The sequence below is a fragment of the Anolis carolinensis genome, chromosome 2 (genome assembly GCF_035594765.1).
Source record: "Anolis carolinensis isolate JA03-04 chromosome 2, rAnoCar3.1.pri, whole genome shotgun sequence".
In the NCBI taxonomy this organism is placed as follows: domain Eukaryota; kingdom Metazoa; phylum Chordata; class Lepidosauria; order Squamata; family Dactyloidae; genus Anolis; species Anolis carolinensis.
Window position 1 is genome coordinate 184,968,354 of NC_085842.1, and position 27,140 is coordinate 184,995,493.

General features: G+C 40.1%; 1 protein-coding gene across 1 annotated transcript in view; it reads right to left on the reverse strand.

Moving 5' to 3' along the window:
• fstl1 (follistatin like 1) overlaps positions 1-26,411 on the reverse strand; it is a 50,593-nt gene extending 24,182 nt beyond the window's left edge. Inside the window, exons 1-5 of the mRNA XM_003225801.4 lie at positions 26,260-26,411; positions 26,100-26,168; positions 7,189-7,293; positions 5,157-5,286; positions 464-496 (exon numbers count right to left, since the gene is read on the reverse strand). Of these exons, the coding sequence (XP_003225849.1) occupies positions 464-496; positions 5,157-5,286; positions 7,189-7,293; positions 26,100-26,168; positions 26,260-26,262 (340 nt within the window). The 5' untranslated portion in view covers positions 26,263-26,411. The remainder of the gene's footprint in view (positions 1-463; positions 497-5,156; positions 5,287-7,188; positions 7,294-26,099; positions 26,169-26,259) is intronic.
• Between the last annotated feature and the right edge of the window lie 729 nt (positions 26,412-27,140).

A 27,140-nucleotide genomic window follows, 5' to 3' on the forward strand; every position in this document is an offset into this window, starting at 1 on the left:
AGAACAGAACTGATGCAATCAGTAATGCACAAACACTTGTGTCTGGACACTCCCCAGTTCCAGCGACACATCAAGGTCATTACAGCTTCTTAGCAACTAACTCTTTCTAGACTATAGTACACTCTGGATGATGCAATCAGTATGCAATACAGACAAGACACAAATTGCATTTAAACACTACCAATACACAAATCCCACATTAACAAGCAACTTTATAGAGCCATAAAGTTGGAAGAGACCACAAGGGCCATGTAGTCCACCCCCTGCCATGCAGGAACACCCAATCCAAGCACCACCAACAGATGGCCATTCAACCTCTGCTTTATTGCAGGAAATATGCCCTGTCATTATTTTTCCAGGACTTACCCGTTATGTGGCATCGAAACATAACATTCTGTGCTGAAATAAATGCTACATGAAAAACAGTCATCAAAATGCCTGAGCACTGCAAAGAAATACTTACCAGGACTTGCAGCTGAGTTCTCTGGCTTCTTTTCTATTAAAATAAAGGGCAAAATCATGGTACAACATTTGTAACTCCTAGGCAATATTTTGTAGTTCGCATGGAACAAACATTGTGTCTCCTTCAGACATGGAATTATTCAAATGAGAAACGAAAAAGCACAGCTGGCCTTCATAGCATGCAGATAACAAACCAACAAAAGATCATTGCAAACAGCATTAAACAAATAAACCAGCTTCACAAAATGTTTCTATTTTCTTTCCTTATAATTGATCCTTTGTAATACTTGCAGTTTGATGATGTCTGATGATGTATTGTAATTTGTTTATTTAAGTCATTACTTTGATAATTTTTCGTTCCTTTCAGATTAGTTATTATAAGTTTTATAATGTGATTATTTATTGTTTTTGAGTTTATCTGTTGTCTGTATGTTATTGGCATTGAATGTTTGCCTCTTTTATTGGAAACCACCCTGAGTCCCCTCAGGCAGATAGGGCGGGATACAAATAAACTATTATATATTATTTTATTTTATTCAGTTTCATACACAGTATATCCAAAATTTGCCAACTGACTTTAAATAAATTGTCTAACTTGTCATTCACACAGTGTATTGGTCTAGACAACAATTTATTGATTTTATATCAGAACCAGCTATGAGGCTGACATAATTCACAACACTATTTAACCCATTGGTTCTCAACATGTGAGCCGTGGCCCAGTAGTGGGCCGTGAGAACGAAAATCTGGTCCATGAACTTCCTCCCGCTTTATTTATTTAATAGTCTTGCAACTTAAAAGCCTGGCCACTTTCTACATAGGGCATCCTTGCTAGACCAGGTTGAATGGGACAAAGTAGCCTTGTGGCTTCAAAGCCTGGGGGTTTTCTACCTAGGGGAAATCTTAGTTGGCCAGGCTGAACAGCACTGAATAGCCTTGCTGCTTGCAAGCCTGGCTGCTTTCTACCTTGTAGAATCCTTGGTTGACCAGGTTGAATAGCAATGAATAGTCTTGGTGCAACAAGTATGAATCCTGCAATTACAGTAGAGTCTCGCTTATCCAACATTCTGTATTATCCAATGCAGTCTGCCTTTTAGTATTGAATGTTTTTGTAGTCGTTTTCAATACATTGCTATGTTTTGGTGCTAAATTCGTAAATACAGTAATTATTACATACCGTTGAACTGCTTTTTCTGTCAATTTGATAATAAAACATGATGTTTCAGTGCTTAAGTTGAAAAATCATAAAATATTTTGATGTTTAATAGGCTTTTCCTTAATCCTTCCTTATTATCCAACATTTTCACTTATCCAATGTTCTGCCAGCCCGTTTATGTTGGATAAGCAAGACTCTACTGTAATCACCTTGATTAGCATTTAATGGCCTTGCAGCTTCAAAGCCTGACTGCTTCCTGCCTGGGGGAATCCTTCATTGGGAGGTGTTAGATGGCCCTGATGGTTTCCTGTCTGGAATTTCCCTGTTTTCAGAGTGTTGCTCTTTATTTACTGTCCTGATTTTAGAGATTATATTGTTCTGTTTTATTATACCACAGTAATTTTTATATACAGTATTATATTTTATAATCTTGTTTTATTTGCTTTGAACTGGATTATATGAGGCCCCTTCTACACAACTGTGTAAAATCCACACTGAATTGGATTATAAGGCAGTGTGGACCCAAGATAACCCAGTTCAAAGCAGATACTGTGGATTATATCTGCCTTGGCATTCTGGGTTATACAGCTGTAAGGAAGGGCCTTGAGTCTACACTGTCATATCATCGAGTTTAAATCAGATTAATTTGTATTTTATCAGCAGTGTGGAAGAGGCCTAAGTGAGGTCTAACTCTGCCTGTCACCATTGTGGCTGAGTGGGTTGCTAGGAGACGAAGGGAGTGGAGCCTAAAGGGGTGGGGCCTACCCTTCTGACCGGCAGCCAGGGAGAAAACGACTTTTCCACATTTTCTAATTAGGACTTTATTTTTCTAGCTTTTTTTGTTTGAAAGACATAGATTGGATGACTATGTCTTTTGTGGCCAAATTTGGTGTGATTGGGTTCAGTGGTTTTGTTGTTTACTCCATACATTACATTGTTATATAGAGAGATTTTATTTATTTTATTTCTGCTCCTTTCCCAGAGCTAACCATTGCATTGGATAGACCACATTCACTCTAGATGATTAGATTAGATTTTCTTTGGGAGAGCAGATGGTGGCTAATGGATGGCATATGTTCTGTATCAGAAACTAGAGCTGATGTGATCTATCCAATGCAATTTTCTGAATAAGCACCACAAATACCCAAACCAAAAAGTAGACCAAAAACTGATTTGTAACCCTTTTGATACTAATGTTGCAGAGTGGTCCCTGGTCAAAATGGTCCCTGGTCCAAAAAAAGGTTGGGAACCACTGATTTAACCAAAGAGGTCACAACTGAGAATGTCATGGTTTATGAGATCTGGGAAGGAGATGTCTGAAGTTTTTCAGACTACTCTTATATCTGGTAGGCCATGATTGCAGTCTGTATTCTTGTGGTAGCTTGGTTTTCCACATCCCCAGGGATAATCAAAGGATAATCCTAGAGCCATTCTGCTAGGAACAGCTTTTTTTCACCTCCTATACCTCTGTGTTGATAAGCATTTCTCCTGGAAAGTGGGTGGGGGGAGACAGTGTTTGAGGGCAGGTGCTGTGGTGAATATAATCATCCATCTAGTCTCAAACCAGCTCCAGACCTGTCAGTCTAAGCACCAATGCAACAAAATAAATTCTTCCCAAACCAGTTCCAATGTACATTACAGTGAAAATGTTAGATGCGCCCTAAATCATTTACATCCTTGCACAGACAAGGGAGACTTATTTCTCACCTCCAACCTCAACCAGTATGAAAGTCCATCATTCCCAACAGGTTTCTAAGGCAGGTTCTATATCCCAGGATCTGATCCCAGATTATTTATTCTGAACTGGATTATATAAATTGCCAATAGGGGTGTGCGAAACAGCACAGAATTCCGTTCTGTTTTCAGGTGTGTCCTAAGCCAACCTAGGGCCGCGCCCCCCCCACCCCAAACTGGGCCCCCCCACCCCAAACTTACTGCCGGCGGCGGGTGGCGGTGACCATTGGGTTGCTCGCCACGGAACAAGTAAATATTTTGTATTCTCGTGAGATCTCACGAGATTTCCGTGAGATCTCGCGAGATTTCCGTGAGATCTTGCAGAAATCTCACAAGATCTCGCAGAAATCTCGCAATATTTCGCGAGATCTCGCAAAATCTCACAAGATTACAACATACTTCCTTGTTCCGCGGTGAGCGACCCAATGGTCTCCGCCACTGCCGCCCGCCGCTGCTTCAAGTGCACCCAGCAAGGGCTGCGCCCGAAGCGGCGGCTTCAGGGGCTTCAATGAAGAACCAGGCCTGCCCCCTCCCCCCACATTCTGTTTTCGGAAGGATTCTTCCCAAAATGGAAACGGAACTCAGGGTTCTGAATTACGAATCTGAACAGCCCACCTCCTAATCTTGCGGAATCTTCCTGAAAACAAAATTCAAAATGAAAACAGAACGAAAACAACAGATTTACACACTCATAATCCCCACTGCCAAGTAATCTGGGATAAACAGATAATCTAGAAGTAGATCCTGGGATATAAAAAACACAGCACCCCCTGAATTGATTTTAAGAACCTTCATCTTTAAAAGCCTGTCTAAAGAAAATAATTTAGCCTGCTGCCGGAAGGACAGCAAGGAAGGGGCCATTCTGTCTTCCCTGGGCAGGGAATATATATAATCCAGTTCAAATCAGATAATCTGGATTTTATATGGCAATGAAGATGGGTGCTGAAATCCTTTCCACACTGCCACATAATCCAGATTATCAAATCAAATAATCTCAATTATTTTATTTAAACTGGATTATATGAGTCTACACTGCCATATAATCCAATTCAAAGCAGATAATCTGGATTTTATCAGGCAGTGTAGATGGGGCCTCATATATTGTGGTTGAAGAAGGGAAAATAAGCTCTCTCTGCCCAAGTAGGATGAATAAAATATGTAGCTTTACCTGCACTCACTCCAGGGCCAGAGAATCCAGTATTACTTGCAGTCCCAAATAGTTCACCAGAAGGGGCCACAGAGAGCAAGTTGGAAATTGCCTAGCAGTTCTACTAATTGACATAAAACTAGAAAATCACAATTTCCAAAGTTACAAAGAGCAGTTGTAGTCTAACAGATGGCTTAAGAACTGAGGCCCCTTCTACACTACCAGATAAAGTCTAAATCATCTGCTTTGAACTGGATTATAAAGCATCATAGACTCAGATAATCCCGTTCAAAGCAGATAATGTGTATTATCTGCTTGATAGTCTGGAGTCCATGGCAGTGCAGAAGGGACCTAACAGGTCCAAATCATATCCCTGCCTTATAAAGAATCTGAGGGGTTGATTTCTAGGGCTATTAGGGAAATTAAGAATCCAGTGAATATGTAGCTATCTGAATGCTACATAAAGCTGAAGAATTCATATTCCTACTACTGCCACTTCATTTACTATTATCTATTACCCCTCTGTGTCAGTGCCATACTAAGTTATGTGCCTTTGAAAAACGAAACAGATCCATAGATTCTGTTCCCAAGACATTACATTCTAGTATAGCATCCTTACTGGTTGAATCCTTATTCCAAGAGCACAGCTTGTCTTACCTTTGCAATGGCCATCATAGTCTACCTGGATCTTGGAACCTGTGAGGCAAGCATCACGATGTAGCTCACAATGGTTCAGATACGTCTTGCCATTGCTGCCACAAACAGGCCTCTTGTGAGCTTTACATTTCTACAAAAGGAGAAAAAAGGAGAATAATAATAATAATAATTTTATTCTTGTACCCTGCCTCTATCTCCCCGCAGCGACTCAGGGCGTCTTACAAATGCAAAACAAGTATACATACAAAAACATCAAATACCGAAAATGCACAAATGAAAAATTAAAACATACGATTAAAATCAATCCATTAATAAGACAAAGTTAAAACGCAGCAATAAAACATAAGGATGGGCTGATCAAAGTGCACTAAGTGAGACTTGTAGAAGCTAGATTAGGTTGGCTAAAGAGGAGGAGGAAGGGAATCAAGAGCAAAGCATAAAGGTCTGCATATCTCAGACAGACCTTTTTAAAATAAAACCGCTCCAGGCATCTAAAGCTGCAATTATTTAATGCCTTCCGGGTGGGAATCATGTGGCCTTCCAGATGTCGTTGGACAATCACAGTTTGTCATCATTGATTGTGCTGGCAAGAGTTAATGAATCTTGCAGTCTGACAACATGCTTTCCAGCTCCACTGTAAACGTATCAATTTTTCAGAACTCCAAAAAAACTACCATATATGCTCAAAGATAAGCCACGTTTTTCAGCGCCCTTCTTTTAGCTGAAAAAGCCACTCTCGGCTTATAATGGGGTCAAGCCTGTAGCAGCCGAGCCTGGTGACCATTGCTTGCAATTTATGATACATTTCTCCCTTATCAGTGTGTAAATCAAAGAGCTATGGTAAAGTGAATTAGACGTTAAGAAGCTTTGATCAGACAGGAGTCACAAGCACATCCTGGAATGGAGATGGACAAGAATTAGAGTGGCAGCTGAGATGACTCCTTCCATGAGACAACACATACACAAAACTATTATCTTAGAGTGGGAAAGGGAAGAGCAAAACATGGGAGGATAATGAAATATTGCTACAATGGATGGGTTACGTTGACAAAAGGGGTTGGGATATGAGCTTTAAAAGGGAAACAAATTGCAAGAATACTGTACAAAATCAAGAAGACAAGGTGGGAGGGCTGAGAATTTTCCACATCAGCCTTTGACCCCAGCAGTCTTTAGATCTTGTTCTGGAAATGTTCCGTCCCCCAGAAGTTTGGTTTGCATTTTTCATAGTTATAGAAAATAGCACCTGTTTGCATTTGTTCCAGGGTTGCTGCAGATTCTGCAGCAGTCTTGATAAGTTAGGATATTAGCAGAGTTTATAGCCAGTTTGCAAAGCCTTGCTGCTATAGGCTTGAAATGTATCATTTTGTTCTGGAGACCGCCCCTTTTCCTGGGGATAGAAGGCTCCATTTTGAGAAGCCTATTCTGCCTTCTAGACTGAAGGAGAAACATCATAGATGTGCTTGTGTGGCCAAGCCAGGCCAACTCTGAAAAGGCCATCGTAAGTACTAACAATTGACCTGCCTTTAAAACACGTGCCAAGCATAGATAGGGGAAAGACCTGTTCTTTTGAATAGCTTTGGCACTGGGGCAGAGAACATCTTCGGAGTTCTTTGCCACTGGAGGAAGCCCTACCAACTTCGCCTCAGAAACTAGCTTTGAGCTCAGATAGTTATAGATCTTTTGATAGCAGCTCAGAGCTAGGGTGAAGAGGATCTCTGGACCTCTTTGCTTTTGGTGGAAGTTAACCTAGCAACCTGTAGGGCAAAAGCAATCAAGGAACATCTACAAGGTTTATAAGTTGACTGTTTTTATTTGCAACTTTCATTACAAGTGCCAAGTCTGCCAAGGACTTTGTGAAAATAAAATTTTGTTGGATTGTTCTACTTGAAGTGCCTTTGGTTACTGGGATTTCCAGAGCTTCTAAGTAAGGCCCCCGCAGTTCATCTGGGCAAAGGAAGAAGCACATCCTAAAGCTTAAAAAGGTGCCTGGATGTGACGGCATAGGAAAGCCTAACCCAAACCCAGACCTTACCTCAATACACAGGCAGGTTGGCTCATTCTTCTCGGTCACAGCACACTCCCGACCTGCTCCACAGAAGACATTGGCACAGATTTTGGATTTGCTTACTGGCTCTCCCTATAAGGTATAAAGGAAAATTATGCTGTCGAAACACCACCATCATTAAACATAAAAGACTAAGAGAAACTTTTAAGTTTTTTTCTTTATATTCTGGGCTATGGCACATGAGTGCTCGTACATATACTGGATAGATGCAACTTGGACATTAGAATTCTCGATGTTCCCTGATGTTGCAAATGCCCAAATATACTCTTTCTTAATATTAATGTACATATCTGCAGGCTTAGACAACACCAACAATTACTTTCATATATCTCACAGAATCATAGAGTTAAAAGATATAACCAGGGCCATTTAGTGCCACCCTTTCTGCCATGCAGGAACACACAAAGCATTTCCGACAGATGGCCATCCAGCCTCTGCTAGAAAAGGAGATTCCACTACACTCCATCAACATTAAAACACCTCTCACTGTCAAATTGTAGATTTCTTTTTAATTACAATTTTAACCCATTGCTCCATGTCCTAGTCTGCAGAGAAGCAGAAAAAAGCTTGCTCCCTCCTCAATGTGATATCCTTTCAAATATTTAAATATGGCTCTCATGTCCCCTCTCAGCCTTCTCTTCTCCAAGCTAAACATATTCAACTCCCTAAACTACTCCTCATAGGGCATGGTTTCAAGATGTAGATGCAAAGTTCCAGCTAGGCCAGCTACAAGAACAGCGGGGAACAGACTCTTGAAACAAGGAATTGAAGAAGGAATGCTTTAAGAAAATAGCTGTGGCCATGTTTCTGAGGCCCCATCTGCACTGCCATATAATCCAGTTTCTGAATCCAGATTATTTACTTTGAACTGGCAGTACAGACTCATATAATTCAGTTCAAAGACAATAATCTGGATTCAGAAACTAGATTATATGGCAGTGTAGACTCAGTTTGAGATCTTTGAAGATTAAGTGCAGCATACAGAGAATGGAAAAGGCATTGCAGTTCAAAAAGCAACACCTGTTTGTCAATTTTTTAAAATTTATATCTTGCCTTACTATTGACATCAGACCCAACATGGCTAATAGAATAGATTAAAATAAGACAATCTTAGCATCTAAACAATAAAATTAAATAAACCACCAACAATCTGAACTGTAAATAAGAGAAGAGTGAGCGAGAAAAAAAATCTACCTCGCAATATAAATATCCTCTAAACGGAATTATAATACAAGTGTTTGGTTGAATAGTTTGAGAAGAATCTTACCTAATTGTGAGTCCAATGAGAAGAGCTGACCTTGAAAAAGCTGTTTAGTCTAATCAGAACTACCCTTCCTTGAGGAGTCAAGAGAAATCAGTTTTTCAACAGCTAGCAATAGAATATATATACACAAAAGTATGACATCTAATGCTTTAGAGGACTATAAATTCTGCCAAGAGAAGGACAAGATAAAAGGATGACTGTGTATGTAGATTCAGAAGAAAAAGCAGATAAAACAGAGAAGAATGGGGGGGGGGGGAATAGAAAAATTGAAATTTTAAACAATGCCTTTGAAATTGCAAACAGCAAACTGGATAAATTACAAGATATATCAAGCACTATAGATATGCTGGATTACAAATTCAGAATCTTAATACAGAAGATATCAACTGGAGGGGTATAAAAGCTAGATGATCTCCATTCAAAAGATCTACATATACAAGATAATATACAAGATAATACACAGCTAAAACAGCAACCAGTTCATCTACTAAGGTCCTCACTCAGATGGAGAGGTGTCTATGAAAATGTCCAAAATCTGATAAAGATGTGGACTGAAATTGCAGAACATGAAAAACAGGAACCAGAGGTAGAGAAAGAACTGAGCCAGATACTGGAGACAATTTTTGAATGGGCTAGTGGGAACAAAACCTCAAGAAAGAGAAGTTCAAGAGACCTGGACTTCAGGAGTTATCTGGGAAAGTCTTTAAAAATGGACCATAAAAATATTATCTATCATACTGAGTGGTTACGGATAGATCAGAAGAGGTTTTGAAATGGCCAAATATAATAAATTAAATTGGGCTCCAATATTTGAGACATGGAAAGTTTGGCTTTTAATCAAATAAATATATATAAAACCAGGAAAATTAGAACCCAAGAGTTGATGGAAAATATTATTACTATTAATATTGTGTGTGTGTGTGTGTGTGTGTGTGTGTGTGTACACACACGTATTTTGTACTAAGCACCCACCCTAATTTTAAGAAATTAACTAATAAGATCAGGATGGACTACATAAAACAAATGGATTGATTATATAGAATTATATAAATTTGATGTAATACAAAAAGAGAAAGCATGATAATTATAAAATGATATAAATACTTACCTACTAACAATTTAAATGAAAATTGTAGAAATTTCTTCATAGATAATAATAATTTAAGAAAATAATTAAGTGAAACAATCTGTGTGGAAGGGCCCAGAGATACAACCAACAGACTTAAAATTAAAATTATTAGAATCTTCAATATTTTATGAAATGTATGTTAAAGTAGAGAAGAATATTTAGTTGTAATGATAATTTTGTAAAAAAACTCCCAATACCCCAATAGCTCCCACCCTCTTTGTTTTCTGCTTGTAATGTATTAGATATTTGTAACAACGCAACTAACCAATAACAAATCTATTATCCCCATTTTTTTCTTTTTCATTCTCTTTTTCCCTCACCCATCATTCTCCTAGTAAATGTTTAATACAAATTATTAGGATTTTTTTTTCCATCAATGATTTCACTAATTAAAAATCTCAAGATGATAGCCAGGCATAAAGCCCCATCTTTCTTGTTAAACTATTACAAATACAGCTGGCCCTCCATTTCAACATACTGTATTCTGCATCCACAGATTTCACCATCTCAGTGGCTTGAAATCTGTTTTTTTAAAAAAAAAAAAACCCAAGGCCTAGATTTTGTCGTTTTATATATGGCATATCATTTTGCTATGCCACTGCATATATGCTACTGCATATAATGGGGCATTATCATCTATAATTTTAGTATCCATAGGAAATCCTGGAACCAAATTGTAGCAGACATTAAGGCCCCATGCATGTATTGTAGTTTACTAAATCTGCTGCAAGAAAAAAGGCAGAATATAATGAAATAGAGTGATAAGGGTAATACACTATCAAAATGGATCAAGTTTTATTGCCTCAAAAACGTATCAAAAATAATACAGATATAGTTTGTTTAAGCATAAAGTATTACAACTTTCCAAAAAAAAGGATTAATTTAAAAGTGAACAACATTCTTAAGAGTTGCATATAGTCAGAGGGCTGCTGATGTACTATGGTCTAGAAATTCTAGGTCCTCGCATACATATCAAACACTCTGGGTAGCTTTAAGCAGAGATGTTGTTTTTGGTATGGAAGAGGGAAGTGGAAGGCAAAGCCGCGGTGCTCCTTTCCTTCTTCTGTTTGCTATTAGTTGGGGAATGCAACACTGAGCAGTTGAAAAGAAACCATCAACTGAACATTGCTTTCTTTCCAGCCCTGAGCCAAAGACACTGTCTGCCTGGCTATTTCAGGGGAGACGTGTAAATAAGGAGAGCCAAAAATTTAAATGCTTAAGGAGAATAACCTGAAGGGAAGGAGACGGTATGTGAATGGTACAAGCCTGGAAAGTGCTGATACGTTCCAAGTCTGTATGTACAAATGAATTCTTGTCTCAGAAGAACAGCTTTTTCTAATCCAAAGAAAAGGCTTAGTTTTCACTGAAGTGGTGAGTGAGGCTTTGTCTTTGGCTGTTTCATTTTCGGGATCATAACGGAATTCTCTTTTTTAGAAAAGCTTCCCAGCATGCAGAAATCAGCATATGGCAGAAATTCTAGCCTAAAGCCCCTATTCTTAAAATTCAATTTTCCATATGTACAGAATCTGTGTAGGTGAACTTCATCACCTCTCTATTTGGTTTGTTTTCGGAGCAGTACAGGAATCCCATTTTCATGTGAATCCCCATTTACGGGATATTTTCCAGGTATGGGAAGGAAATATTATATTATATATATTAAATATTAATATATATTAAATATTTTATAACACAAAATATTGATACTACAATGCAGTTTTCAAATTAGCCAGATATTTATTTTCCCTCTTTCCAGATACAGTGCTGTTTGTATGGTGAGGTAGGGGCAATAGCCATTTGCCAAGACAGAAGGATCAAATTTGTGGTGCACTCCTATGAACATAACCATAAGGCCCCATGATATGGTCAGTGTAGACTCATGTAATGCAGCCTAACTGCATTAAACTACACTATGAGTCTGCACTCATCATATAATGCAGTTCAAACTGCATTATATGGCAGTATAGATGGGGCCTATGTTTATTCAAATGCTTCAAACCTTCTATTCTTCTTGGAGTCTGACTTGTAATAATGTCAACCACACTAAGCCTGAGTATGCACCTCCATTATAGAATTAATACAGTTTGACACCAAACTGTATTTGGTGTTGTTGTTTGGGGTTTTGGGGTTGTTGTTTGGTGAGGAACTAGGACCTTTTGGCATTTGTAAACCTACAACTCTAGGAACTCCATAGCATTGAGCCATGGCAGTTAAAGGTCAATCTGCATTAATGCTACAGTGTAGAACACGAGTTCTCAACCTGGGGTCCCCAGATGTTTTTTGCCTTCAACTCCCAGAAATCCTAACAGCTGGTAAACTGGCTGAGATTTCTGAGAGTTGTAGGCCAAAAACGTCTGGGGACCCCAGGTTGAGAACCACTGATGTAAATACTACTCTGAGTGGATGGAAAATAATGGCTATGAGTTTAAGCACCTCATAAAATATCTGTATCAAAACTCTAATCTTGAGAATATTTTCCCTGCATGTCACAAATTCATCTCCATCCTATTCAAGTTTTGAAGATCAGCCAAATGCAGAACTCCACCCGTATTACTTATTACTTATTACTTATTCTTCAACAAAACAGCTGCAAAATGCACTCCCAGGAAGGAAAGAGGCTATGCTCACTGCGCCTGATCTCAAGTCTCCGGGAGGCTGGGCAGCCACTGCATCCAAACTTACAAACTCACAATGGTTGAGCCTGTTATTTCAAAAGCAGCAAGAACCTCCCCATAGACCTGACTGCAAAGGAAAACATTGCTCACAAACATTGTTGTAACTGGACTGGAATGCCTTTAAAGGGACAAAACTCCAAATCTGAAGGCAATATAGATGAGATAATGTTCCTGCTTCAACAGTTTTCGCAAAATCACAAAATTGAATGCAACTGTGATAATCCAAGACAATATCCAGGGATTTTTTCCATCCCTTCAAGCGCTTGTCTTCTTTACATCTACTATTACAAAGTCTGAACTCACAAATTAATCAAAACAGGGCCTACTCTGTAACACAACTTAAGTGTGTGAAAATAATACTTTATTAATTATTATTGAAAAAGTGTGGTGACTGAGAAGATCCCGGCAGACCTCAAAAATGCCATTATCATCACCCTTTTCAAAAAGGGAGAAAGAACAGACTACGGAAACTACAGTGATATCTCCTTTTTAACCTCCACTGGGAAAATCCTTGCAAGAATCCTCGCAAACCGCCTTCTACCTATTTCAGAAGACATCCTTACTGAGTCCTAGAATAATAATAATAATAATAATAATAATAATAATAATAATAATAATAACTTTATTCTTATACCCCGCCCCATCTCCCCGAAGGGACTCGAGGTGGCTTACATGGGGCCATGCCCGGACACAACAGCACAAAATCAAAACAAAAACAATAAACAAATCAGCCAACAATAAAACATCAACATGGATAAAAACAGTCATAAAAGGTCAATATACAAAATAATGTACACCCTCACTACTTCACGGTTCACTTTTCGCGGATTCGCTGTTTCACGGTTTTTCAATAAACTCTAAAAGACTATTATAAATCACTAGCTATGCCCAGCCACGCATTGCTGTGGCGAAGTATGGTGGTATGGGAAATAAAGTATTGAGGAATTGGTGGTAGTTAAGGTAAAGGGTAAAGGTTGGCTTCTACACCTTATATTTAATTACATCTAATTTTTTCTTCCTGCGTACACCACCTCTGCAAAATCAGAACAGTCATACTGATATTAGTCAAGTTTTTGGTTGAGGGTAAGGGTGGTGGAGCTAATATAGGAAAAGTACTGTATGCTCAAAAACACTTAAGATTGATTTTGTATTATTAATAATAGTATATAACAACTGCAATAATAGAATGAGAAAAAATGTTGCAGTCAATGAGCATATCACTTGTTATCAGAAGAACTTAGATCTGCACCCGTGTACAGATAAAATCCAAAACAGGCGTGCAAAAATTATTTATGCTTAGGTGATAATACTGGAGCTAGACAGCATTGAACTATTCACCCCGACATGGCATTCCAGAACATAAATACACTTCCATTTTCTGGGCCTGCTGTGAGAAGCAACAAGGAAAGAATTTCACTATAGCTATTTGGCTTTACGAAACAGAGAACTTGCTTCCATGCAATAATTATTCCTTTCTTTAACATTTTTCCTATAGCCTGCTGTGAACTCAGTCTCAAAGGGGGTGGGGGCATATGCACACACAACTTCATGGCTTCCAAGGGCATTTCTTCTGTGGCTTCCTGAGTAAGAAATTGGGTTTTTTTTTACTGTATCTGCTGCTTCCCTGGAACAGCATGAAATCTACAGCAAATGAAGACATCTATTCTTTGACATGCAAAATACAGGAAGCCCCACTTTCTCATGGCTGTTGCGTCTTTCATGATTGGAGAGAGAAACCGCTTCTTTGTGCAGATTCACTATCACTAGCTCTAAGAAACAGGGAGGCTATAGCTAAGTATGACTACTAATGCTAAGGAGAGGTGATCAAGGCACTTTCCACCACATCAGGCTCCATGAAGCATAAAACAACAGTAGCAATCTTTAAAATGAAAGTTATTCTTTGTGTGGAAGTACATTGAACCCTGAAGGCACATCAGATGTCTCTTTCAGCATAAAAAAAGTAGAAAAGAAGTCAGACAAAAAGCTTGGCTGGAAATGATCACCTGAATCCTTTGTCTCCATGTATTTAATGAATGTAATGAAATGAAAAATAATAAACTAATAACATTTATAGAGTCCTGTGCCCTGAGCATGAGATTTCATAGTTACAGGTTCTTTTTTTCTTACTTAGCGAGAAACCAACCGACTACCAAAGGTGTCCTTGTTCACACTAGTCCAACCCTGGAATCGGAGTCTTAAGTCGTTCAGGAAAAGTCTCACTTGCAAATGGAAACAATCTGTCACAGTTTCCACCCTTTCTTCAACACCATCTTGTTAAATTAGAGTCAAAGATGTCTACCGTCACAGCACATTTAAATTCTGTTATATACTGGAGAGATTTTGCTCTGCACTTCCTTTCTCGTGTTATTTGAATGTGGCTGGTCCATTACTTCTTTCCACAAGCCAAAGGAAGAAGCCATGGAACCAGCTTTGTGTTTTCTCTCTACATTGTTGGGAAAGGTAAAAGCTAGATGCCCAAAAATACTTATAGTGATTTCCACATTTATAACTCCCCCCTATGGTACAATAGTGGAATTTTTAATGTGTCCAATACATTAATAAACATTAGCAACCAAAACTGAAATATAAATGCCATTGTCAAAATTTTCTTCTATACATCCAAAAGTAGGGAAATGCTTTTGGATGTTCATAATACATACAAAGGAACACATGGATTCAGTTTGCACCTTGACTTTGAAATGTTGTGTACATGAGGCTACATAACGACGACGATAATTCGTATTAATCTATACTCCACACTTGGCTAAAAGCAAGGAAAGAAATGGCTCGATTCACATTTTCATACAGGAATATTCATTTAATGCCTTCCCAGAATGCTAAGAAAGCAAGATGCATTTCACCTGAAAAAATGCATACATTTGTGAGGCTTTTGATGCATTTTGGAGGTGGGGAAAGTACACAATCCATGTGTACATTTCAAAAATGTATTTGATTAAAATGTATATATTTTTAGTATGTACATGAAGGAAGTTTAAGATAAGAAAAAAAGTACTTTAGGAAAATGCCTAAAAATATGTATGTTTGAGCAATTCATACAAACACATACACAAACTGCTGGGAGGGGGGAAAAACACATTTTAAAACTCAATATAGAAATGGGAATGGAATGAGATTATTAAATGAGGGGTTCTTTAATGGATGCTTCCAGGTGCCAGAGTTCCTTACTGAAAAAGGCAAGTCTGGCTCCTTTCCTGTTGGCTTCTCTCCTGCAGACAAAGACCTCCTGCTTACAGTGGACTGGGATTTTGAAAAGAAGGACGCTGTAACCTTCTCTTTTTTTAAACTATGTTTTTAATTGTGCTTGAAATGTTTTATGCTTTCATACATTATATGTATTTATATTAGTTTAATGTAAGCAGCTTTGAATCTCATTCATGGAGAAAAGAAAGACTATAAACTGTATTAATTTTTTAAAACGTACAAAGATGTAGAACCAACTGGAAAACACAATAACATTGACAGTTTTCCGGTTTCTAGATCATAGGTAAAGAAAGTGTATTTTAGCACTCTTTTGGATTTGGATTTTGCTACTGTTGATCCAATACAACAATATCATATTGTTCTGGGCTGTGTGTTGCTCTGGTACTGGAAAGCAGAAAGGAAACGCATTCTGGGCTCTACTATAAGCCAGGAATCCGGGGGCCATGAAGAAACTACCACCCATTTCCTCCTGGGCACAAGATCAAGGGCAGGGGAGGCAGACATCAGCCAGAAAGGCAATTAGCATGGAGCTAACTTTCCCTTCCAAGAAAGAACATATAACAAGGCCATTTTTGGGGGTAGGTAAAGGTAAAGGTTTTCCCCTGTCGATAAGTCCAGTCATGACCGACTCTGGGGGTTGGTGCTTGTCTTCATTTCTAAGCCGAAGAGCCGGCGTTGTCCATAGACATCTCCAGGTCATGTGGCCGGCATGACTGCATGGAGCGCTGTTACCTTCCTGCCGGAGCGGTACCTATTGATGTACTCACATTTGCATGTTTTCGAACTGCTAGGTTGGCAGAAGCTGGGGCTAACGACAGGCGCTCATCCCACTCCCCAGATTTTGGGGGTATTAGAGGTCTTTTTTTTACAAAACGTTTTTGCTCAGAAATGCCCAAAGTGATATCTAGGGGAGATTGAGTGTATTTCCACCATTTATTTATTTATTTATTACAATATTTATATCCCCCCCTTCTCACCCAACAGGGGACTCAGGGAGGCTTACAATAAAACGCATATATAAAAATTATAAAGTGCAATATAAATCAGTTAAAAATTATAGCATGTCTCGTGCTCCCCTAGATACCCCCAGAGATTAAAATGAAAATATGCAAAACTTGTCTTACAGTGTCCCCTGATAGCCTAGAAAGCCCTCAAAACATGTACCATGAACTCTAACAGACGTTCAGGAGTTTTAAAATGTTTATTTATTTTTGCTTTTATGAAAGGCTAAAGTGTCTCTGTCATCTTCTAAAGATGCCCACCCTGATCTAGAGATCAGAAGGCCTGACGTGGGATATGAATAATAGGGAGCCGTTCCTCAAGGAACATTTTCTCATTTCTTAAATGGAAAAACATAAAGCGAAACACAACTAGACAAAAACTCTATAAAATAAATTCTCTGTGGGAATGATTAAGCTATTGTTTTAATTATTCAAAATGAATCATTTTTTAAAAATATATAAAATAATCTAGTAGGAACAGTTGGACATATACAAACAAGTATAACAGCACACTGCCCTCTGGTGACAAGGGGAATGAGGGCAAACAGTGCTCTTTATCATCGTCATGGATGGAACACGAGAGAAGCCTCCCACAAGGAAAATAAATAAACCATCACGGATGATGGGTCCATATGTTTCTGGACAACAATCAGAGCCACCTGAAGCTGCCCCCAAGTCACCTATACAACACACATTTTGGTGCCTCAAATGTTAACCCTGCTGACTTTAAAAGATAATACCGGTACCTGTTTTCTCCCATCAGGTCTATTTTTTGAAGTACAGAACATATGCCATGTACCAGTGGACATCTACTCACTCTCGGAAAATCATGATAACCATATCTAAGAAACTAGAGCTGATGTGATCTATCCAGTGCAGTTTTCTTTTTTTCTTTTTTTAAATTCATTTTTATTAAAATGTGTGGAATACAATAAAAAAAACCAGAACCATTGTACATGTATAGTTACAAATCTGCACGTATTTTTCTTTACATTGAAAGTGGGAGAACATAAAGAAAAGTAAAGAAAAGTAAAGAAAAGTAAAGAAAAGTAGGAAAATAGCAAGGAAATAATACAAAGAGGAGAGAAAAAAAGGGGGGGGAATTGTCAACTTCCGATCTTTTACATCAAGGTTTGAGAAAAAGAGTGTCCATATATTTATATAGAAATATACATTTCTTTTCTTAAAAACAAAATACCTCCGCCCAAATACTCATGCTATTTTTATTGTTGGGAATCTGGATTTCTTCTTTTCTTATTTAAAGTATTATTTCAAGAAAGTCCAGTCAGCTGATTTTTTTTTTGGTATACCTTGATTTCTTTTAAGATGTTGTGTTAAATTGTCCATATTCATAATGTCTAATATTTTCAAAAACCAATCCTCTATCTGGGGTACTTCTTTCAATTTCCAGTTTTTAGCATAGATCATTCTAGCTGCTGTCACCAGATAATTAAATAGTATATTTTTTCTTGGATCCATTTCAAAATCTGGCATTCCTAAAAGGAAATATTCTGGTTTCATTTGGAATTTTATTCCTAATATTTCTTGAATTTTCCCATGAATTTTTGTCCAAAACTTTTTTGCAATTTTACAAGTCCACCACATATGGAAAAAGGATCCCTCCTGAGTTTCACACTTCCAACATTTATTTTGTAAATTCTTATAACATCTTGCCAGTTTTTGTGGTGTGAGATACCAACGGTACATCATTTTATACCAGTTCTCTTTTAATTCATATGCATATGTATATTTTAATCTTTTGTTCCAATTTCTTTCCCAGTCTTCCATTTTTATCGGATGGCCTATGTTAGATGCCCATTTGATCATAGTCTTTTACCGTTTCTGTTTCCATTGACCATTCCAATAATACTTTATATATTCTTGCAGTTTCTTTCTTTTCTAAGTGAATTATCTTGTCCCAAATAGATTCTTTCTCCATAAAGCCTGTTAATTTATCTTTATTAAAAAGTTCTTCGAATTGTCTGTATTGGAACCAGGATACGTTCTTGAATGTTTTGTTTATTTCTTCTTGGGTTTTTTTAAATATAATTACCGTTTGATTTTTGTAAGACATCTTTGTACGTTGGCCATTTTTTCCAAGCTAACTCTCTTCTTTGTATTGCTTCTAAGGGTGATAACCACAGTGGTGTTTTCTGATAAAATCTACTTTTATACTTCTCCCACGTTTTGATGAAACTAGAGCTGATGTGATCTATCCAGTGCAATTTTCTTAATCAGCCTCCCAAACAATCCCAGGAAAGAGGCCTAGAAACCAACACTAAGAAAAAAATTGGATTGTGTACTCTTTATGCCCTCTTCTATCTCTTGAAATCTCTGCCCAATGGTTTTCGCACTTGCCAGGTGTGGATATTTAGGATGAAATTATCAGTGCTGAAATGTGTGAGAGGTGATATGACAGTCCTCTCTAAATATGGGATAGGTTATAGGTAGACATGAACGTTATTTCTGTTGATTCAGAGACTACAACATAAACAGTGGAATATGTTGCCTGGAAGGATGCCTTCTACATGCAACACTAATTTCAATCTGCAAAAGTGAATCCATCAACATAGGGTGTTGCCCTCATATAGTTGCCAATTTATTTCTCCAGGAATTACTCACTATGAAAATGTAATCAAATCCTGAAGGAGAGTAATCTTAGGGCCCTTTCACACAGCCATATAATCCAGAATATTAAGACAGATAATCCACAATGTCTGCTTTGAACTGGGTTATCTGAATCCACACTGCCATACAATCCAGTTCAATGTGGATTCTATACAGCTGTGGGAAAGGGGCCTAAGATGAGTGCTCAAGGAACATGTAGAATCAGTTTCAACACAGGCGGGGAGGGGGGCTGTCAGAGGCAGCTGAAGCATTTCCTCAACAGGAATTTCTTGGCCAGTTATTTGCCTTTGGGCAACATGTCATTTGGATTACTGCAATGTATATTTGTATTGTCTATTAGATATATATCCAGTCTTTCATCCAAGGCCCTTCTCCATGCACACACCACCTTCTCCTCACAACAGCTCTGACATAAGTTAGCCTAAGAAGCAGTGATAGGGATTGAGGCCATACTGGATGTGATATGGCCAAATGGGGATTTGAACCAGGGCTTCTCCAGTTTCAGTTTAGAAAGTGTGAAGGCAGCTTATAAAATAGTTCTGGCTATCTTGCCACTGGGAGTGTAGAAGCAATGCCAAACACTTGTGTGCCAAACTAGGAGATCAGCTATAGGCCTAACATCACAGCAACAAATATGTGACCGATGGATCCTTTGGAACTACCTGCTGAAATGCCTTATTCTAAATGAACATTGAATGGACAAATGCCCCAGTTTTCAATCTGGCAACCCTATTGATGAGGCCAGAGAGCCAAAGTGAGCTATGCAAAGATATGCAATAACACAATGGTGCAGGCCTAGGACTATTCTTCCACATCGCTTTAAAAGGAAGAGCACTCATCTGCTTCTGTGCCGAATGACTCCCCCAAAGGGGCCAAGAGTGGGATTCTCCTCTTTGTTTCGCCTCACACAATTTCTTTCACGACATTTTTTGAACTACAATCTTGTATTTTTTTTCCTGGAGTAAATATTGGAAATTCAAATTTATTGTTGCAAAAGGGAATAAGGTGTACTTTTCCTATATGAAATCATGCCACTTTTATTTATTTACTCCCAGATGTATCCAGCTTTGCACAGTTTAGAAAGCCCCTACTTCTACCCCCATTGCTCTGCTCTTCCCATCCACCTTGGAGTCCTTCCTCTTCATCCACCCACGGAGGCAGTCTTCATCTCACCTCACTCCTCCCCCCCCCCCCCCGCTCCCTATTGCAGTGCTCTTCCTCACCTGCAAAGGGCACTTTTCTTCTCTTTATGGACTATACAGTGGTTCTCAACCTGTGGGTCCCCTGTGTTTTGGCCTGGAACCCCAAGTCTCAGCGGTGGCTAGGGGAGCTTTTGCACAACTAAGACTTGTGCACAGTTGTGCCTGTACCTTGGGAAGTCCGACTTGGCCAAGGTGGTCCACGTTCTTGTTACATCCCAAATAGATTACTGCAACACACGCTACATGGGATTGCCTTTGAAAACAGTTCAGAAGCTTCAAATAGTCCAATAGGAGGCAGCCAGATTATTCACTGGAGTGACGTACAGGGAGTATACCATCCCCGTTACGCCAGCTCCACCGGCTGCCAGTCTGCTACTGAACACAATCCAAAGTGCTGGCTTTAGCCTATAAAGCCCTAAACGGTTCTGGCCCATCTTACCTGTCCGAACATATCTCCTTTTTAACCACCTCGGAGGTTAAGATCATTGGGGGAGGCCCTGCTCTCAATCCCACCACCCTCACAAACGCAACTGGTGGGGACGAGAGACAGGGCCTTCTCAGTGGTGGCCCCTTGCCTGTGGAAGTCCCTTCCCAATAAAATTAGAGCAGCCCCCTCCATTCTTTCTTTTAGAAAAAACTTAAAACATGCTTATGGCACTAAGCCGTGCAATAATTGCGAACTTTTAAAGTGATGGACTAATGGACCTTTCCTGGACTACAATTTGGAACTTGCATGATTTTAATTGTTGTTTTAATGTTTGGATTTAATTGTAATTGTTACTTTTAGAATTGTATGTTGGGCATTGAATTGTCGCCGGTTGTGAGTCCACCCTGAGTCTCCTTCGGGGTGAGAAGGGCGGGATACAAGTATGGGAAATAAATAATTAATAAATAAATTGGCCTAAAACTCCCAGAAATCCCAGCCAGTTTACCAACTATTCTGAGAACTGAAGGCCAAAACATCTGGGGATCCACAAGTTGAGAACCACTGGACTATCCCGTTTCTCAATGCGCAGATTACCATTGGTACTCTTCCTCTTCCTCCCCCTTTTCTTGTATGCCGATCTTTCTGAGAACAGAGAGCACAATCCATGCCCTCCTCAACCAGCCAGCAGCTCATTCTGGCACATTTCAGCACCAATAAAATGAGCCATCATCATCACCATCATCATTTTGGCTGACTCTTCGTTTTGCTTTTGTTCTGTAACTAAAGAGAGTCTCATCTGGAGGTTTTAAAACAAAGGCTGGATGACCATCTGTCAGGGTGCTTGATTGTGCTTTTCCTGCATGGCAGAATGGGGTTGGGCTGGTTTGCTCTTGGGTCTCTTCCAACTGTATAATTCTCTGATTCTAATGAATCCATTTCAAAAGCCATTTAAGTATACACCATTCTCTCTCTGTCTCACTTTAATATGGATGCCAATTTTCCAGCATCTAAGTTCCATGATCTTGGATCTAGGGCAAAGACAACACAGACTCTCTCTCTCTCTCCTTTATAAGTATAGCATTTTTGTTGGGTTTTTTTTTTACACAGAACTAAATTGCGCCAGTCCAGAGTGGAATTTAACATCTGTTGGTAATAGAAAAAAAGGAGGGGAAATGTGCTTAAAGCAAAGGGCAGGACACAACCCACCCGGGACCTCCAATCTCCATCCTGCATATTTTGTCCTTTTTTGCCTAAAGCAGCTTGAGTTTATTTTCTTTAAATCATGACCACATTTTTAGTCATAATTATCAAATACTTTGCCCGTGACCTCACTTTCAGGGAAGCAGCAGCTCTGGGAATGCAGTCTGAATGCCGTCATTTCATTTCTTTCTAAGTTTTATTTTGTTAAGGACTTTGGCTTTAGGAACAGTAGGTCTGGAGACCATGAATCCCTATGAGAAGTGTCTTAAAGAGCTGGGTGTGTTTAGCCTGTAAAACAGAAGGTTGAGAGGTTTGCCATATGAAAGGGTGTCATAGGGAAGAGGAAGCAGGCTTGTTTTCTGTGGCCCTGAAAACTAGGACTCAATGGAGCAATGGGTTCAAATTATAAGAAAGGAGATTCCACCTGAACATTAGAAAGAACTTCCTGACTGTAAAAGCTGTTCAACAGTGGAACTCACTGCCTTGGGGTGTAGTAGAAGCTCCTTCTTTGGAGGCTTTTAAACAGTGGCTGGATGGCCATTTGTCAGGGCGCGTTGATTGTGCTTTTCCTGCATGGCAGAATGGGGTTGGACTAGATGGCCCTGCAGTAGTCTCCTGCAACTCTATGATTCTATCTAAGGCCCTTTCCACACTGCCCTATATCCCAGGATCTGATCCCAGATCATCTGATTTAAACTGGATTATATGAGGGCACTTTCAGACAGCCCAGAAATCAAGGTCAAAGCGGGTTTTAAAAACTCGCTTTGGCACGGATTTCCGTCCCCACTCCCACCAAAAAGTGCGGGCTTTCCCAGGGGGGCGGCTATATGCTTTCCCGGTTACAATCATAATGGCATGCCGCCACCACAAATTTCCCCTAAAAAGTAAAAAAAAACCTTACCTGGCTGCCATAACATTCCTCCTCAAACGCTCCTGGCATGAAGAAATGACACACCAGGAGACCGGGAAGGGGAAGAAACCCCCCCTCCCCACCCTGCTCTCCTGGGGAAAACTGTGGTATGTTCCTAATTAATTCAGTTTTACTGGATTAACCTCTCATAAAACCAAGACAGGTCTGTCTTTTTGGGCTTGTCTGGATGGGCCCTGAGTCTCCACTGCCAGATAATCTAGGATAAGAAAATAATCTGGGATTATATCTGGGATATAGAGGCAGTAAGGCCCCATCTGCACTGCCATATAATGCAGTTTGAATTGCATTATATGGTCAGTGTAAACCAGGGATTCCCAAACTAAAGCCCATGGGTCAGATACAGCCCCCACCATAAACTTGAGAGTTACAGCTTGACGGCACACAACAACAACCATCTAATTCACTTGACTCTCTCATCATTCAAATGCAGGCCCACACTTCCCACTGAAATATTGGAAAGTTTATGTTAGTGAAAACAGTTCTTCATTTTAAATGCTTTTTTGCACTACAAATGAAATATGTGCAGTGTTAGGAATCCCGAACAGTCTGAGGGACCATGAACCAGTCCTAGGCTTCAAAAGTTTGAAGACCCCAAATGTAGAGCCTGTACCCAAGGGGCCTGTACCTAAGGGGGCGATTTACGAGTTCAAACACTCCCGAAAATTTTCAGGTAAAAAAAAAATACCTGGTTTACTCATGAATTTTAACTGGTTAACCAAATCCCCATGCCAAGCATATGAGAAGCAAAAATTAGAGTCCTTCCGGAACTGCAAGCACTATCTCAATCAAATTTTGATTATTCACACTGTCATTACGTATCTTTCTACATTGCAATAGCAGCAATAGCTGACGTAGTGGAAGTGACCAAGTTGGTCTACCTGCAAAGCCTAAAGATTGAAGGTGGAAACTGAGGTCTCTCTCACTGGTTCATCTAATACAGTGGTCCTCTACATAGGGCCTCCATATGTTTTTGTTCTTCAACTCCCAGAAATCCTAACAGCTGGTAAACTAGCTGGGATTTCTAGGAATTGTAGGCCAAAAACATCTGGGGACCCCAGGTTGAGAACTACTGATCTAATGTCAAAGAAACAATGGAACAGGAGTAAAGAGAATAAGCGGTATCATTGTTAGACCTTGAACTTTATAAGAACAAGATGACCAAGTAAAAGCTCAGTTAGTGCTTATTTTATGCTTATTTTAATTTTAATGTAATTTTCTCATGTTTTATGCTGTAGGCACTATGTAGTGCCATTTGTAAGCCACCTTGAGTCCCCTCAGGGGTTGAGAAAGGTGGAATATAAATATGGTAAATAAATAAATATTGCAAAATCCATAGACTCCATTGCCAGGATATGTATTTTATGTGGATAAGAAGAGGCATCTAAGTTTTCAACCCAAATAGTTTAGCAGATTTCCCTGGTTAGACTACTCATTTCATGTACAATGTGCTCTCTGTAAGTATGGTGTGGTGTTTGGAGAAGTTGGGGGTAAAGGTGGTCATCAGAAGCTTTGTGCATTGGTTGCTAAACCATTCATGCAATGGAAAAATGCAACAGAAGTTTTCAATATACACCAAAAAAAAAAACAACCCCAGAGTACCATTAGAACAACTTGTGCTTGGCTGAAAACGTCTTGCTAATTCACAATGGAAAACGTCTTCATGATAAGGGAAATAAGAAAGCAGAAGAAAACAAAAAGAAACTTCGATCAACTGTGGAAACTATTGTCCTTTGTGGCCAACAAGAACTGGCTTTAAAAGGGAGCAATGATTCAGGACCTGTGAAGAACCTTTGCACAATGATGGAAATTTCAGGGCCTTGTTGAGATCCTGTGCTAGATCAGGAGACACTGGCCTGAAAAGTCACCTTGGGCAGAGCTGGCCCTAGGTATTTTTCAAGTGTAGGCGAACACAATTTTGCCCCCCCCCCCAAAACCAATCACTGAAAAATAAAAGTGTTGAATAAGCGAAAATGTTGAATAATAAGGAGGGATTAAGGAAAAGCCTATTAAACATCAAATTACATTAAGATTTTACAAATTAAGCACTAAAACATCATGTTTTACAACAAATCAACAGAAAAAGCAGTTCAATACCTTGCGGAGGCAGGCCGCAGGAGACAGGAGTTGCCTCGATGGTGCCCCCAAAAAGATGGTGCCACAGGCAACTGCCTAGTTGGCCTGATGGTTGAACCGCCTCTGCCTTGGGGGAAAGAAGTTTCAACCCCTCCGGAATTTTTTTCTGACTATGGGCCTGTGTAGAGTCTATTTATTTATTTATTTACAGCATTTATATTCCACCCTTCTCACCCCGAAGGGGACTCAGGGCGGATCACATTACACATATAGGCAAACATTCAATGCCTTTTAACATAGAACAAAGACAAGACAAACATAGGCTCTGAGCGGGCCTCGAACTCATGACCTCCTGGTCTGAGTGATTCATTGCAGTGATTCATTGCAGCTGCTCTCCAGCCTGCACCACAGCCCGAGCCCACTACAGCAGGCATGGGCCAACTTGGGCCCTCCAGGTGTTTGGACTTCAACTCCCACAATTCCTAACAGCCAATGCCTGTTAGGAATTGTGGGAATTGAAGTCCAAAACACCTAGAGGGCCCAAGTTTGCCCATGCCTGCACTAGAGCATGGATCCACCTTAAATCCGGTTTCTGCCTTCTGCAGAATTTTCGGGTTTGTAGTTTAGTGAGGCCCAGGACCCTAAAGTGGATTAAAAGTGGATCCAAGCTCTAGCGTGATGAGGTCCATGCACTGCATTGAACTGGCTTACATGGGTCTACACTGGCGCCTAACCCGGTTCCGATCTGCCTTACAGTGTGGATGGGGCTTGGTCTGCAGTCACAAAGAGGGCGGTATTGGCCCAGGGGTGGCCAAAGCGGCTTCTCCGGAGGCCTCCCTCCGTCCCTGGTGTTGAGCCAAAGGGGCTCAAGGCTAAACACCAAATGCCGTGCGGGTCCAAACTTTCTTTCCCACGCGGGGAAGTTGTGCTTGGTTGGGTGGTTGTGCTTGGAGAGGAGGGAAGGCCCGTTCTGCCTCAGGGTCCTCCTTTTGTTCCCGCAGCGGAGGGAGGGGGAGGGCTGCGAGGGAGGCCTCTCTCCCCTTCCCTTCCCTTCCCAGACGCGGCGGGTCCCGCCAAGGGCCGGGAGAGGCGCCGATCCCCCGCTTCCCCGCCGCGCGGCGTCTCCTACCTCCGCCTGGAGCCCCGAGACCGTTCCTGCCAGGAGGGCGAAGGCGACGACGACAAGGCTGCTCCACATCTGCAAAGAGGAAAGCGGCACCGCTCGCATCATCCACCAGGAAAGGCTTTCGGGGGACACCCCCTCCCCAGACCGCCATCCCGAGACTCACCATTGTGCTGCTCCTGCTGCCTCGCTTTCCTCCTCCTTTTCCTCTTCTGCCTTCGCGAGCAGCGATGCCGATAATCGCGGATGCCTGGGAAGGGAAGAGGGGAGAAGGGGAGGAAGCTCCTCCTTCCTCCGCCCGGCCTCATCGCAAGGCCAGCCCCCCAGGCCGGATCGCCCCCCACCCCCGAGGCCCTCTTCCTCCATCCACCTCCCTCGCCATCCTGGGCTCTCCATCCGCTCCCACGGTCCCTAGGCCAATGGTGGGCAACCTTTTGCACTTGGTGTGTCAAAATTCACCAAAAAAACCTAGCATGACTTGGGTAGTGTGTCACTTCGAGAAAAAAACCATAATTTCACAATACAGTAGAGTCTCACTTATCCAAGCCTCGCTTATCCAAGCCATTTTTGTAGACAATGTTTTCAATATATCGTAATATTTTGGTGCAAAATGCGTAAATACAGTAATTACAACATAACATTACTGCATATTGAACTACTTTTTCTGTCAAATGTATAACATGATGTTTTGGTGCTTAATTTATAAAATCATAACCTAATTTGATGTTTAATAGGCTTCTCCTTAATCCCTCCTTATTATCCAACATATTCGCTTATCCAAGCTTCTGCTGGCCCGTTTAGCTTGGATAAGTGAGACTCTACTGTATATATAGTTTAAATAACAAAAATATATAATTGTAATATATGACTGTATTTAATAAATCAAAAACTATTTACTACCATTATTTCCATGTACAACAATCTATGGTACCTCTTGCAGTTTCCACGCTGATTACTCTCTATTGTAGTTTCAATGTAGCCATGAATAATGAATAACATAATACAGTAGAGTCTCACTTATCCAAGCCTCGCTTATCCAAGCCTCTG